Source organism: Pezoporus occidentalis, unplaced genomic scaffold (genome assembly GCF_034315485.1).
Source record: "Pezoporus occidentalis ecotype Australia unplaced genomic scaffold, CSIRO_AGI_Poc_V1 ctg370, whole genome shotgun sequence".
In the NCBI taxonomy this organism is placed as follows: Eukaryota; Metazoa; Chordata; class Aves; order Psittaciformes; family Psittacidae; genus Pezoporus; species Pezoporus occidentalis.
In genome coordinates, this window is record NW_026915692.1 from 151,278 (window position 1) to 166,734 (window position 15,457).

Sequence of the window (15,457 nt, forward strand, 5' to 3'; positions counted from 1 at the left end):
GGGGGGGGGGAACAGGCAATGACCGTGTTGGCACCAGCGCCTTGTCCCTCCCCTTCCCTCTTTTCCCTCCCTTCCCTCCCTCCTGGCAGCAGGCAAACCCAGCACAAGATGCTGGGAGAGGAGGATGCTCAACCCTGGCACGCTGTTTAACCCAATGCAGCACAAGTGGAGGAGCAGCCGGCGCAGGATCCCAAGGACATGGCTGGAGAAGGGACCCCCCCTCCGCTTCCACACAGCCGGGAATGCCCTTTGGATGCTGAATTCTAGCACTTGGCAGCTCCAGCTGGATGAGGAGGGGGCGTGGGCAGGGGTCTTTGTCATGGAAAATCCCTTTTGGGAGTGGATGGAGGGACCCAGCCCCAAAAGGGTTGGGGGGAGAAGCCGGACCCGGGCTCCCGTGCCTCAGTTTACCCACCTGCAGCCGTGTCACGGGCACTTAACGCATCTTTAGGCTTGATGCCTCGCAGATTCCTCTTGAAGGGGCCCCGCTGGGGTGCGGAGTGCAGGTGAGGACCCTCGTTTAGGAGCAGGGCAGTGCCCATCGGCCAGCCTCAGGGCTGCGCTTCCGCGGAGCCGGCTCCCGCTGGGTGTGATGTGGAGCATCCTCTGGCTCCTGCCAGCTAATTGCAGGGTGAGTTTGCAGCAAACTGCAGCTCCTGAGCGGAATTCATCATTCCTCACCCCGGGAATTAATTACGGCGGCCTCGTGCTCGGTGCAGTGCGGGGGGGGGACGAGGGGGGGATGCTCTGCCCTCCAGCGATAGGGATGTGCACTGGGATGTGGTACCCAGCTCTGCCCCCCCTCCCCGCCGAACCCCATCCATGAGCTCACATCCTGCACCCGGTGGTTTTGTGGTGAAAGGCTCCGGGTTGGGAATCGCAGAGCTCAGCAAGGAGCATCCCCATCCTAATTGGGAACAAATGTTCCAGCCTGGATGGGGTTTCTGCTTTCCAGCGCTGTCCTGGGCTCGCACCCGGAGCGGGAGCATCAGGTCATGGAGGGGATCGTGCCTCTCTGCTGCACTCCCCCCGCCCCGCATCCTGCATCCAGCTCCGGGGCAGCAGCACACGAGGGACCTGGAGCTGCTGCAGTGAGGCCAGAGGAGGCCATGGGGATGCTGCGAGTGCCGGAGCTCCAGTGCCTAAAGGGGCTGCAGGAAAGCTGGAGAGGGGCTTGGGACAAGGGCCTGTAGGGACAGGCCAAGGGGAATGGCTTTAACCTGCCCAAGGGGAGATGGAGATGGGATCTTAGGCAGAAGCCCTTCCCTGTGAGGGTGGTGGGACACTGGGTTGGGTTGGATGGAGAACGTTTGGATGCCCCATCCCTGGCAGTGTCCAAGGCCGGGTTGGACACAGGGGCTTGGAGCACCCTGCTCCAGTGGAAGGGGTCCCTGTCCATGACAGGGGTTGGAGCTGGAGGAGCTTTAAGGTCCCTTCATCCCAACCCATTCTGTGGTTCGATGATTCCATCCGTGCTGTCTCGGAGGACAACTTCCAGGGCCGTGGCTCTGCCTGTCCCTTCCCAGGGCAGCTCCTGGTCCTTCCTGGCTGGTGGCATTGGTGGGGAAAAGCTCTTGGTACCTCCAGGTCCTGGAAGGGGTAAGGGAAGAGGAAGAAGAGCAAAGTGGCAGCAGAGCACAACCCCTTATTAGACAGCAGAGAATCTCCATCCCTGCCTGCAGCCACTGAGGGTCTCCCAGCCCTTCCCATTGCCCCAGGCCCAGTCCCAGCAGCCAAGGGCATGGGAAGGGGTCCATTCCCCAGCTGGATCCAGGCTGGAAGAGTCCCAGTGCCCAGATGCGCTTCCTCCTCCTCCTCATCCTCCTGCTCCATCCCTGCTTGAAGTCACGTAGCAGCTCTGACACGTGCCTTGTACCAAGCTGGCTGGCACCAGGCATTCCAATCCCATGGGATCATGACCCTGAGCATCCCCTAAAGACCTCCCCATCCCATAGGATCCTGACCCCGAGCATCCCCCAGAGACAAAGACATCCCCATCCCATGGGATCTTGACCCCGAGCATCCCCCAGAGACAAAGACATCCCCATCCCATAGGATCCTGACCCCGAGCATCCCCCAGAGACAAAGACATCCCCATCCCATAGGATCCTGACCCCGAGCATCCCCCAGAGACAAAGACATCCCCATCCCATAGGATCCTGACCCCGAGCATCCCCCAGAGACAAAGACATCCCCATCCCATGGGATCCTGACCCCGAGCATCCCCCAGGACACAGATGTCCTTATTCCAAGTGATTCCCAACGCTGAGCACCCCACAGGAGGAAGGGATACACAGACATCCCCCCCCCGGGGTGTCCCCCCAGGCTCCCCCAAGAAGGGAAGTGCTGGGACCCCTCTACATCCCTGCGGATCCCGAGTCCTCCCTTGGGGTGCAGGATCTGGGTTGTCCCTATGGGAGAAGGGATGGAGTGAAGGCAAAGCAAAGGCTTGAGGAGGGAGAGGGGTGTAAGGCCGGCTCCGGAGCAGATGTGCAGCTGGAAAGAAGGGAAAGGAGGAGGATGAAGGCTCAGGCAGAGCTCTGGGGACCGGGAGATGAATGACCCAGCCTCAGCGCTCCCTGTGATGCTTAATGGCATTTCAATCCCGGCTGCGAGAGGCGAAGCAGAGCCTGGCCAGGGAGCCAGGCAGGAAGTCTGGCCGGAGATGAGTCGGGAAGACGATGCCTTTGGGGACCCCCAAGTCAGAGCATCCCCCCCAACCTTAACACTGAAGGGGCAGAAACCGGTCCCTTCCAACAGGGACACGGAGCCCGCAGCGGTGGAAGGAGCCTGGGGACGGCGCTGGGTGGCCTTTGCCAGCAGAGGGGACTGTTGCTTGTGTCTGGAGCTCGCCCGGAGCCGCCCCTTGGGACAAGGAGGGAAAGGGCGTTTTCCCTTTCCCTCTGTTCCTAGGGGGGACCGAGGGCGCATCCCATGGGAGAGCGGCGGAGGGACGATCCCAAGGGAGAGCCTCAGGGAAGGGGAGGCCGGGGGGGGGGTAACGCCGGTTGCAAGTTTCTCCCCATCTGACGTTTTCCTGCTTCTTTTGTTCCCGAGTTCCCAGTTCGGAGCCTCCTCCCCTCGCCCCCCGCGTTGGAACCAAATGCGGAGCCGGCTCTTGCCAAGTCCCGGGAGCGGAACCGGCTGCAGTCGCTGCTGGGCTTCCCATGCGGAATGCGAGGAGGCTGCAGCTGGACACAGCTGGATGCTGCCCCCCATGGGGGGGGGGGTCTCCGGGGTGATGCCCTGTGCGTCCCCCCCACACTCTGTCCCCCTTGTACCAAAGCGATGTCGCTATGGATGCAGGGCACTGAGCTCGGAACTGGTCACCGAGGGGCACCGGTGTTCCCAGCCAGCACCTTCCCGGGCATGTGGGACCATAGACGGGCTCCATTGGGCTCCCTTAGCCCCACGGTTCCGAGCAGCAAGGAAGGGATGTCCTCATTGCCAGCCCACCTTTGGACATCTCCCATGCTCCATGCCGAGACCCAGAGAGGCCCCTCCAGCCCCACAGCAGCCCCACAGCAGCTCCTCCAGCCCCACAGCAGCTCCTCCAGCCCCACAGCAGCCCCCTCCAGCCCCACAGCAGCCCCTCCAACCCCACAGCAGCTCCTCCAGCCCCACAGCAGCCCCTCAAGCCCCACAGCAGAGCACTCAAGCTTTGAGAGGGGGAGATTTCCCCAGCCAATCCATGCCGGGGGGGGGGATCCAACCTCTTCCACCACCTTCCTAAAGTGCCAAGGAACACCTTGCTCTTCCCCAAGGCTGGAGCATCACATCTGGCTCACATCTGGGGGGGGGCTCAAGCGGCTGGAGCCCGTGCGAGCTGGAGCCAGGCAGGAGCGGAAGGGTTAAACCTGGCGGCTCGCCCGGGCCGCGGGGGCCTCCCACTTGCCCAGCGTGCAGTATGAATAGCTGCGCTCCCCTCTGCTCCAGGCACTCTTCCCTCCCTGCCTTCCCCCTCTTCCAGAGCATCCCCCGGCAGCGATGCTGAGCACGGCGAGCTTGAGCGGGCCGAGAGCCCTGGGCGAGGAATCGCTGCAGATGTGGGAGCTCAACAAGCGGCTGGAAGCTTACCTGGCCCGGGTCAAGGTGCTGGAGGAGGAGAACGAGGCGCTGAGAGCCGAGATCCAGAGCGCCAGGAGCGGCCCGGCCGGGGACCAGCGGCGGGGCAAGTACGAGGAGGAGCTGCGGGCGCTGCGGGACGCGCTGCGGGACGCCTACAGCGGGAAGTGCGCGGCGGAGCTGGCCCGGGACAGCCTCTACGAGGAGGTGCAGCAGGTGAGGAGTAGGTGGCAGAAGGAGCAGGCGGCTCGGGAAGCGGCCAAGCAGCAGCTCTCGGTGAGCAGGAAGGAGCTGGAGGAGGAGAGGAGGGCGCAGATCTGGCTCAAGGAGAGCGCCGTGCGGCTGCAGAAGGAGGTGGAAGCTCTGCTGGAGGTGCACGAGGAGGAGAAAGCGGGGCTGGAGCAGGACCTCGCCGGCTTCTCGCAGAGCCTGGAGAGCTTCCGCTGCGCGCCCGTGGCTTTCCAGCCCCTGGAGGTGGAGGATTACTCCAAGAGGCTCTCGGAGATCTGGAAAGGGGCGGTGGAGACCTACAAGACGGAGGTATCGCAGCTGGAGGGTTCCCTGTGCCAGGCCAAGGAGAGCCTCTGGAAGGCTGTGGAGGAGAACCAACAGAGCCAGCTCCAGCTCCAGCGCCTGGAGAAGGACCTGGCCGGGCTCAAAGCGCGGAAGGAGATGCTGGAGGAGTCCTTGTCCCGGCAGTGGCAGGAGCAGCGAGGGGAGGCAGAGAAGTTCCAGGTGGGTGAAGGAGCAGAGCGGCTCCGGGGCATCCCTGTCCCCACCACAGCGAGGACCAGCGGGGCAGCACCCGGACACCGGCTCCGTTCCCATCAACCTGCCTGGAGCCGCTGCTCCGCATCCCAGAGGAGCACCCGGTGCTGGGTGCAGGCAGCGGAGGGGGGGGGGTGTCATGGGCAGGGTAAACTCCGACCGACTTTGCTGCAGCTGCAGCCCAACAGCTGCAAAAGTCATTCAGCAGAGGGGGAATGGGGCTGGAATGCCGGGATAGCGCCCGGGGAAGGCGCCCTCTTTGTTCCAGGTCCAGGGATCAGACACGGGCACCACAGAGAAGCCAAAGACTCTTCTTTCCCACGCTGGCATCCCGCAGTCCTGAATCCCGCGGCATTCCCTCCCTCGCAGCCCCCTCCCCATCACTCTGTGCCATCCTTCCTCTCCTCGCCCCCTCTCCCCATCCTCAGCCCCCCTCAAACCAAGCGCCCAGGACCCCTTTTCCCTATGGAACGGAGGGCGGGTGGAAGCAGGAGCCCCCCGCATGGCCCCGTGTCCGGCAGGGCTGGGACAGGGCTGAGGTGTCCCTGTTGCCATCCCGCAGCTGGCGCTGGAGGCCCTGGAGCAGGAGAAGCAGAGGCTGCGGGTGCAGATCGCCCAGGTCCTGGAGGACAGGCAGCAGCTCATGCACCTCAAGATGTCCCTGAGCCTGGAAGTGGCGACCTACAGGTGAGGTCCCGGCGGGGATGCGGATGGGGACCACGGCGGGCACGCACGGAAGATGCTTTGGGGGGGTCCTGCAAAGGGGGTGTCCCTCTTCCAGCCCTTCCAGATGGCCACAGACAAAGGCGGCTGCCGGCGATGGGGGGGCACAATTAGCATGAGAATAGGGGCTGTCCCCAGCGCCGGCCCCGGCAGAGCATGATGTCACCGGAGCGGACACTAATCCTGGGAACAGGGGGATGGGGCGGGAGACGGGAGCAAGGGGGGGGGGGGGGAATAGAGCAGCAGAACCCCCGCAGCCCTCCCGTGCCTCAGTTTCCCTGCGAGGTGCAGCTCCCACCCTGCAGCACCCAGCATGGGGCACCCACAGCGCTTCCTCTCCCTGCAGGACGCTGCTGGAAGCAGAGAGCACCCGCTTGCAAATGCCAGCGGCGGAATACCGGCTGGCCAACGGCTTGAGAGGTAAGGGACAGCCCCGGCTCCATCCCGGTTCCATCCCCGGCTCCATCCCGGCTCCATCCCCGGCTCCATCCCCGGCTCCATCCCCAGCTCCATCCCCGGCACCATCCCGGCTCCATCCCCAGCTCCATCCCCGGCACCATCCCGGCTCCATCCCCGGCTCCATCCCTGGCACCATCCCCGGCTCCAACCCCAGCTCCATCCCTGGCACCATCCCTGGCTCCATCCCCAGCTCCATCCCTGGCACCAGGATGGGGGATTTTGGGATGAGGCTCGATATAGACACAACTTTCCTGGCTGGTTGCTCAGCTCTGATAGGAAGGTGTGAACAGCGTCCAGAGAGCTCCTGGCATGATAAGAGTTTATCATCCCTGTGGGATGCCAAGCCGCTCCCCCCGCAGGAGCACCGGCATCCGCAGCACTCCAGGCAGGAATTTCCCACTTCCTATCAAGGAGCTGTTTAAAAATAGGCACCGGGGCAGCGAGAGGTGATGGGGGGGGGGGGGGGGATGGAGGCGATGGGGGAGCCCCACAAGCGGCTCCTCACCCTCTGTCCCTCGCTCTTTGCAGATCTCAAGCTGGAGGGGAGCAGCGGCACCAAGCTGGGCCCCGAGGCCAGGAGGACGCTGCCCTGGGAGCACCGAGCCAGCCCCTTGCCCCTCACCAGGGCAGAGGGGAGGGGGCAGCCAGGGAAAGGCCCAGGTGATGCTCTGAGCCCCCAGACCCCAAGCGCAGGTACCAGGGAGCTGCAGCGCATCAATGCTGCCCATGACCCAGCCCCACGGGATGCTCCCGGCTTCCCTGCAGCAAGCCCCACACAGCCCATCCAGCTCCCCCCAGAGCCCCCCAGCCCCATGCTGGGGAGCCCAGGGGAGGGTCCTGCCTGGCCGGGGGGAGATGGGGATGAGAGGAGCCAAGGGAAGCAGCATCCCGCACCCGAAGCCACAGAGAAGCCCTGCAGCCTGCGGTACCCAGCCCAGCTGGTCAGCGAGGCGCTGGAGGATGCGCTCAAGGAGATGAAGGATGATGCTCAAGCCAAAGAAGAGCCCATGCTCAGCGCTGCCTGGGCCCTCCGGGATGCCCCCAGCCCCATTCCCCACACAGAGGCTGTGGCAGAGGGAGGAGAAGGGCAAGACCCCTCCGAGGGTGATGAGGATGGTGAAGCCCCTGAAGCAGAGGAGAAGGTTGAGGAGTTGATGGTCCAGGGGCTGGGTGCGCAGAGCAGCGCCCATTGGGACGGAGCCACGTCCCCTCCTCGTGGCTTTGCTGCTTCCCTAAGTGCCACTGAGAGCCGGGAAGAGGTGGGAGAGTGGGAAGAGGAGATTCCCCCTGTGCTGAGCCCAAGGGAACCAGAAGTGGTGGCCCAGGAAGAGGACGTGAGCGGCCCTGGCCAGACAGGGCCCAGCTGGGAAGAGCCAGAGCAAGGGGAGAAGGAGGTGGAGGGCTCAAGCATGGAGGCTTCGCACCCGGAGGAAGAGGAGGAGGAAGAGGAGGAGGAGGGAGCATCCCGCGTACCCTGTGGGGAGCACGGTGACTTCCAGGGTGAGGGGATGGATGAGCACCAAGAGGAGTCCCCACCAAGGGAAGCTGCAGCTGCTGGTGCTGCCCTCGGGGGAAGCCACCCGGGCCTGGATGAGGATGTTATGGATGGAGAGCAGGATGATCCTGAGCACCGGGAGCCTGCGTGCGAGGCAGGGCAGGAAAGGGGGCAGGAGGCGTGCCCAGAGCAGGAGCCCTGGAGCATCCATGGGGCCAGCCCTGCAGAGGAGGCTCCGTCGGGGGCTGAGGAAGATGCGGTGGAAGGGGAGGGCTCAGGCAGGGCTGAAGGTGAGGGAGAGGAGGCGGAGGCCGGCGGGGGGGTGCTGGGGGCAGGACCCGGAGCCCTGGGCCAGGAGAGCAGAGCCCCGGAGGAGCCGCAGGGAAAGGACTTCACGGAAGGGGAGCGGGAGCCGGAGCAGGGAGAGGAGCCCTGGGGCCAAAAGCCCCCTGCAGAGCCCTGGGAGGAGGCAGCGGAGGACACGGAGGGGGCTCTGGGGACAGAGGAGAGCCCAGCGAGCACAGGAGGGCTGGAAGGGGAGGACAGAGCTGGGGCATGGCCGGAGGGAGCCCAAGCAGAGGGGGCTGAAGGGGCTGAGCCGGCCCCGGAGCTGGCGAGGGATGAGCGGGACGGCTCCATGGGGCAGGCGGTCCCCACAGGTCCCCTTGGGCGAGGGAACAGCCCGGAGCTGGCCGAGGCCCTGGAGGAGCCATGGGAAGGGCGGGATGAGGATGCTGATGATGAGGATGCTGATGATGAGGATGCTGATGATGCTCCCGGCTCCAGCCCTGCGGAGCATCAGCAGGCACCAGGCATGGAGAGGGATGGGGCGTTGGAGGAGCAGGATGGGCCATTGGAGGAGGAGGATGAGGATGGGGGCTCGGGGGAGCTGCAGGAGGCAGCAGGGCCAGGCAGGACGCTGGAGCTGGAGGACACGCTGCCCGACAGTACCCCCCTGCACCTCTATGGAGGGGAGGTGCTGGATGCGGCCCCATCCAGCCAAACCCCTCTGGGGGCTGAGGACACCTTGGAGGCAGCAACTGAAGGAGCTCCAGAGGATGAAGGGTGGCTGGAAGGGAGGGACAAGCCCCCAGCATCCAGCATGGCCCAGAGCCATGAGGAGGAGGCAGGCGCAGAGGGTGCTGAGGAGGAGGAAGGTGCAGAGGGTGCTGAGGAGGAGGAAGGTTACTTCATGGTCTCTGCTCCCAACCAAGAGGTTTCCAGCTCGGAGGAAGCCGAGGACTTTGAAGAGATCAAAGCTGAAGCAAGCGAAGGCAGCAGAGATGATGGGGGAGCTCCTGGAGGAGCATCCCCAGCACCAGGGGACCAAGGGCACTTTGATGCCCCTGCTGGAGCAGATGCAGCCGTGAGGATGCCCACAGAGATGCTGAAGGAGGAGGCTGAGGGGGGTTCCTCGGAGCCGGAGGAAGGCCCCGTTGTGCCCGGGGCCATGGAGCCCGTGGCAGGAGGCACTGAGGAACCAGCCCAAGCTGCTGAACCAGACGAGGAGCTCGATGGAGCGGTGGAGCCGGACGGTGCCGGAACACCCCGACGCTGCAGCCTGGGGCTGGAGGAGGAGCCCATGGCCGAGTCCATCCCTCCGGCAGCGCTCCAGCCCCAGGAGGTGCCGGTTCCTCTGCCCCACCAAGCAGAGCAGCACCCATCAGGTGAGCAGCATCCAACAGAAGAGGAGCATCCATCAGATGAACAGAATCCATCAGATGAGGAGCACCCATCAGTTGAGGACCATCCACCAGAAGAGGAGCACCCATCAGCTGAGGAGCACCCATCAGCTGAGGAGCACCCATCAGCTGAGGAGCACCCATCAGATGAGCAGCACCCATCAGATGAGCAGCACCCATCAGCTGAAGACCATCCATCAGATGAGGAGCACCCATCAGATGAGCAGCACCCATCAGATGAGGAGCACCCATCAGATGAGGACCATCCACCAGAAGGCGAGCACCCATCAGATGAGGAGCACCCATCAGATGAGCAGCATCCATCAGCTGAAGACCATCCATCAGATGAGGAGCACCCATCAGATGAGGACCATATGCCAGAAGAGGAGCACCCATCAGATGAGGAGCATCCATCAGATGAGGAGCACCCATCAGTTGAGCAGCACCCATCAGAAGAGGACCATACACCAGAAGAGGAGCACCCATCAGTTGAGCAGCACCCATCAGATGAGCAGCACCCATCAGTTGAGCAGCACCCATCAGTTGAGCAGCACCCATCGGATGAGGAGCAGCGCCCATCAGCTGAGGAGCGCCCATCAGATGAGGAGCATCCATCAGATGAGGAGCATCCACCAGAAGGCGAGCACCCATCAGATGAGCAGCACCCATCAGATGAGGAGCACCCATCAGATGAGGACCATCCACCAGAAGGCGAGCACCCATCAGCTGAGCAGCACCCACCAGCTGAGGAGCACCCAGCCATGGAGCAGGAAGCAGGGGACGGTGACAGCCCTCTCCCAGCTGAGGACGAGGAGCCCCCCGAGGCTGAGCCACCTCGTGCCGGCCCAATGCCGGAGCAGGAGGGCTCCCCAGAGATGCTTGAAGAGCACCCGGATGCCGTGGAGGTGCCGCTGGGCATCCCGGAGGCCCGGGATCTCCTGGAGCTCGTGGAGCAAGCCTTGGAGTTCAACCAGGAGCTGGTGATGGGCGCGAGGGCGGCCGCGGGCAGGGAGCAGGGGCCCGGCGGCACCGAGGATGCCGGAGACGATTCCTCCCCGACCTCCTCGAGCGCGGAGGAGCCCACGGTGCAGGAGGCGCCGGCGGAGGCGGCTCCGGTGCGCGCTGAGAACGGGCTGCACCGCGCCGCCAGCCTGGAGGACCTGGCTGAGTTCAGTGAGGAGGTGCCCAACGGCATCGCCGGCGCCGCTCCGGCGTTCCCTATGGAGAGCACAGAGCCCACCGCGGCCGGGCCGGGGACCGGAGATGCCGCCGGCACCAAGGCAGCCGATGCCACCGCCTGCGGCAAACGCGGCGACACCGTCCCCATCCGAGCCGAGCAGGAGCCCTGCTCCATGGGGGATGAGTGATGGGGACCCCTCCGGTCCCCCCCCACCCTCTCATAACCCTGCACCCTCCCTTGCCACCCCCCACCTAAGGCTCCTCCATCCCCTCATGGTCTTTAACACCTTTGTGTGGGTTTTTGTGTCCCCTCTCCATGAAGAGCCACCAAGGCCATGGGTCGCATGCAGGGACCCGGCCCCATCTCGGCCCCCTCCGGGGGTTTGGTTGTGGCTGTATTTAATTGAACCCCATCTTTTCCCCCTCCCGTCTCCACCCCGCGGGGTGCAGCACCCAAGGGTGGCACCACGGCGTCCCTGCTCCCCATATGGGGTGCCCCATGCCGGGTGCATTCGCTGCCGTGATGTTAAGTTAATAAAGCCTCAGCCTCCAGCTCCTCTCCTCATTCCAGCCCCAGGGAAGCCTCCACCACGGGTCGGGAACAGGGGGGCCGCAGGAGGTTGCTCCCCAGTGTCCCCATTGTGCGTCTCCAGGGTGATGGTCCCCATCCCCAGGCTCATGTGACCCCCATCCATGGGTTGATGCTCTCCCATCCCCAGGGCGATGCTCCTGCATCCCTGCTGTGACCCTGGCTCGATGTTCCCTCATCCCCGGGGTGATGCTCCCCATTCCAGGGCAATGCAGCCCCCACCGGCTGATCACAGACCCATGGGATCAGCCAGGGAAAGACCTCTGCCTGGGCGGGAGCGGGACGGGATTCCAGCCCACCCCATCCCAGCGCCAGCGCCTCCAGCCATGAGCCAGCAAACCCAGCCCCTATTCCTGCCTGGATCAGGCAGAATGCCCTTGGGACCGGGACCCCAGAGCACCACACTGGGGCCCCCATCACCCCGATGGGACCCTGATGCATCTGTGCCCCTTTTCCCAAAGGATGCTGAGCCTCAGGATGGGGCTGAGCAGAGCCCGGGGCGGGGGGGGGGGGGTTCAATGACCTTTGTGTGAGCAGGCGTGGGGACGGCGCTGCATGAATCAGCCTCTGGGCACAGAATGGGCTCCTTTATCCTGGGCAAAGGGCTGAGTCACCCTGGGCAAGGGGACAAGACCGGCAGCACCCACTGGTGCTGATGGGTGCGCTCAGCATCGCCCCTCGGGTGCCCGCCTGCCTGGCCCCATGGCTCACCCACACTCCGGATGCAGCCCGTGCCAGCACCGGGATGCTGGGAGCCGGGGAGCGATAAGGACCCACCATGGCTCTGCCTTTCCTCATGGGAAGCCCCCGGGCCCCCCCCAAGCCCGAGGGTGATGGTTTCCTTTTAAGGTGAAACTCCAGCAGATCCAAGCACCGGGATGAAATCAAACACAAGCTCTGGGATGAGCTGGAGCAGGCGCCGAGGCCGGGATCAGCCTGGGCAGCATCAGCCCAATGGCAGCTCCGGTTCCCCCCCACCTTCCCCAGTGTCACCCCTAAAGCTGCCCGGTGATGGCAGCGGATGGATGCATGGATGCATGAGGAGATTCCCAAGGCTGGGAAGGAGGGGGGGGGACACATTCCTAATGAAATGAATCCACATTCCAGCCGGTGCTGACAAAGCGACGAGGGGGCACAGATGGTGGAGGGGAGGAGGAGGAGGAGGAGGAGGAGGAGGAGGAGGATGGGATGAGGCTGCCCAGGGCTATGGGGCACCCGGCGGGGTGGGTTCGCAGACCCCAGTGTCCCAAATGGGACACTGTCAGTGGGACAAAGCGGGTCCCAAACTGGTCCAAGTGTGCCCTGATGGGATCAAGCATGGCCATGATGGGACCAAGCATGTCCCAGTGATGAGCGTGGCCATGGTGGGACCAAGCACGTCCCTGATGGAACCAGGTGCCCCCTGATGGGACCGAGCATCTCCATAGCGTGTTCCAAGCGTGTTCCCAACAGGACCAAGTGTGTCCCGATGGGACCAAACGTGTGCCAATGGGACACAGGGCACCTACATCCCTCCCATGTCCTGTCCCCCCCCCCGCCACTGCAGACCAGGAGCCACCAAACCACAGCAGGCACAGGGCTATGGGGGGAGTCCAGCCATGGTGGGGGGGGGCTGTGGGGCTGCTGCTTTAAGACCCCCCCCTCCCCACCCCATCGCGGCCCCCCGCAGCCGGGAGGGGCTTGTTTGGCGAGAGTGGGATTTGAATGGAGCCACCACAAAACCTCCCTATGGGGTGAGGGCTTGGGGGGGGGGGGTTGGGATGACCTCAGCGATGACTTCATCCCGCTCCCGGCTCCCAAAAACTCCTGGGAACCTTATAAGGAAAGGACTAAAAATACAGCGCAGGGGCCGGGGCAGCCCCCTCCCCACAGCGAGCCCCTTGGGGGGGGGCGAGCAGGAGCCGCGCTGGGGCCACCAAGGGGTCTCTATGGGCTGTCCCCTGTGGTGACCCCCCCTGGTCCCCAGCCCCACTCCAGCGCAAGGATGTGGGGGTCCCATCCCCATTCCCATCCGTTCCCCCCCCCGGCTCGCCCTTCACCCGGGTCAGACCCCCCGGAATAGCTCCGGTCTCTATATTAAGCTCTTGGCCCGGTTTTGGGGCTCATTCAGCTGCTGGGGCCTGTCCCCCCCCCCGGCAGCTGCTGCCAACCCGGGGCAATCGCGGATGCCTGAGGCCGAGCCCCGCGGCTGGATCCCGCCGGGAATGTGCGTCTGGAGCCGTCCGTCAGCGGCGGGGAGGGTGGAGGGGGCCCGGGGGCGATGCTCCCCCATCGTGTCCCATCGCATCCCATCGTGTCCCACCTCATCCCATCCCATCCCATCGTGTCCCACCTCATCCCATCACATCCCATCGCATCCCATCGTGTCTCATTGTGTCCCACCACATCCCACCTCATCCCATTGCATCCCATCGCATCCCATTGCGTCCCACCTCATCCCACCACATCCCATCGCGTCCCACACCACATCCCACCACATCCCATCGCATCCCATCACATCCCATCACATCCCACCTCATCCCACCACATCCCATCGCGTCCCACCTCATCCCACCACATCCCATCACGTCCCACCTCATCCCACCACATCCCATCACGTCCCACACCACATCCCACCACATCCCATCGCATCCCATCACATCCCATCGCATCCCACCTCATCCCACCACATCCCATCGCATCCCACCTCATCCCACCACATCCCATAGCGTCCCACCTCATCCCACCACATCCCATCGCGTCCCACCTCATCCCACCACATCCCATAGCGTCCCACCTCATCCCACCACATCCCATCGCGTCCCACCTCATCCCACCACATCCCATCGCATCCCACCTCATCCCACCACATCCCATTGCGTCCCACCTCATCCCACCACATCCCATCGCGTCCCACCTCATCCCACCACATCCCACCACATCCCATCGCATCCCACCTCATCCCACCACATCCCACCACATCCCATCATATCCCACTGTATCCCTCCACATCCCACTGCATCCCACCACATCCCATCGCATCCCATCCCCATGGCAATGAAACCCCTGGGACCACTCTCCCGTCTCCATGAAGCGATGCTCCCTCCCTGTTTACGCACCCCCAGCACCCATAAACAGGGCGCAGGATGCGGCTCAGTGCGGGATGAGCCACCCGTCATTAAGTGGGGTGGGAATGGGATGGGAAGAGGGATGCAGCGTGGGAAGCAGCTCGGCCGGATCCCAACGCACGCAAGTGCCAGCGCCGTGCCTCAGTTTCCCTTCTCATCCAGCCCCAAAAGGAAAGCGGCTGAGGCAACAACGGGACCCCACGGCACCCACCTATGGGACACCGGGGCGGGGGCAGCAGGGGCAGGAGGTGACTCAGCTCCGGACACGCCGCTGACGAAGCGGCTCCTTTCCTTCCTCCTGGAATTGCCGCTGTCCGCATGCAGGTGGCACCGGGACAAACAGGGATGTGCCCCCGCCCCCCGGATCCATGGACACGCAGGGAAACCCCCCTCAGATCCCGGCTGGTGCCACGGGGGTTGGGGACGGTGCAGGATGTGGGGACAGGATGTGAGCAGGGCCGGTCCTGAGGCACCCCCGCAGCTGGGGCTGGGTCCGGCTTCAGAAGGGGACGAGGCTCCAGAGCGTCCTGCGCAGTTCGGGGGCCCCATTCCCAGTTCAGTGCCCCCATTCCCAGTTCGGGGGCCCCATTCCCTGTTCAGTGTCCCCATTCCCAGTTCAGGGGCCCCATTCCCAGTTCAATGTCCCCATTCCCAGTTCAGTGCCCCCATTCCCAGTTCTGGGACCCCATTCCCAGTTCGGGGGCCCCATTCCCAGTTCGGGGGCCCCATTCCCATTTCAATGTCCCCATTCCCGGTTCAATGTCCCCATTCCCATTTCAATGTCCCCATTCCCAGTTCAGTGCCCCCATTCCCAGTTCGGGGGCCCCATTCCCATTTCAATGTCCCCATTCCCAGTTCAGAATCTCCATTCCCATTTCAATGTCCCCATTCCCATTTCAATGTCCCCATTCCCAGTTCAGGGACCACATTCCCAGTTCGGGGGCCCCATTCCCAGTTTGCCGACCCCACGCCAGCCCTTGCCCATCCATCAGGGTGGAAGATCTCCAGGAATCCCGACCACATTCCAGCTGCGGGCGGGGGGGGTCCCTGAAACCCCATCGGGGCGACAACTGCCGGGCTTGGGTTTCGGGGTCACCTCCAGGTCCATGGGACCCCTCCTTCTCCTCCTCCTCCTCCATGGACCCCCCAAACCCCTCCCTGCTGCTGCCCCCCCCCAGATAGAGGACATGGAGCCCCCCAAAACTCTTCTTGCTGCCCACCCCCGCGCCCTTTGGGGTCGGACGGGCCCCTATCGCGACCGGCCCCCATCGAGACCGGCCCCCATCGCTACCGGCCCCTATCGGGACCGGCCCCCATCGCTACCGGCGCCTATCGCGACCGGCCTCTATCGCGACCGGCCCTCATCGCGACCAGCCACTATCGCGACCGG

The 15,457-nt window shown here is 64.4% G+C and overlaps 1 protein-coding gene across 2 annotated transcripts; it reads left to right on the forward strand.

Moving 5' to 3' along the window:
• Nucleotides 1–3,916: 3,916 nt before the first annotated feature.
• Nucleotides 3,917–10,923, forward strand: NES (nestin). Of its 2 annotated transcripts, none has more exons than XM_062631642.1 (5): nt 3,917–4,800; nt 5,396–5,520; nt 5,903–5,976; nt 6,544–9,177; nt 9,592–10,923. In XM_062631642.1, exons 1-5 carry the CDS (start codon nt 3,988–3,990, stop codon nt 10,557–10,559), a joined length of 4,614 nt encoding a protein of 1,537 aa, XP_062487626.1. In that variant the 5' UTR covers nt 3,917–3,987; the 3' UTR covers nt 10,560–10,923. The 2 variants fall into 2 exon arrangements, with proteins under 2 accessions (XP_062487626.1, XP_062487627.1); XM_062631643.1 differs by having other exon boundaries at nt 9,610–10,923.
• The last annotated feature ends 4,534 nt before the right edge of the window (nt 10,924–15,457 follow it).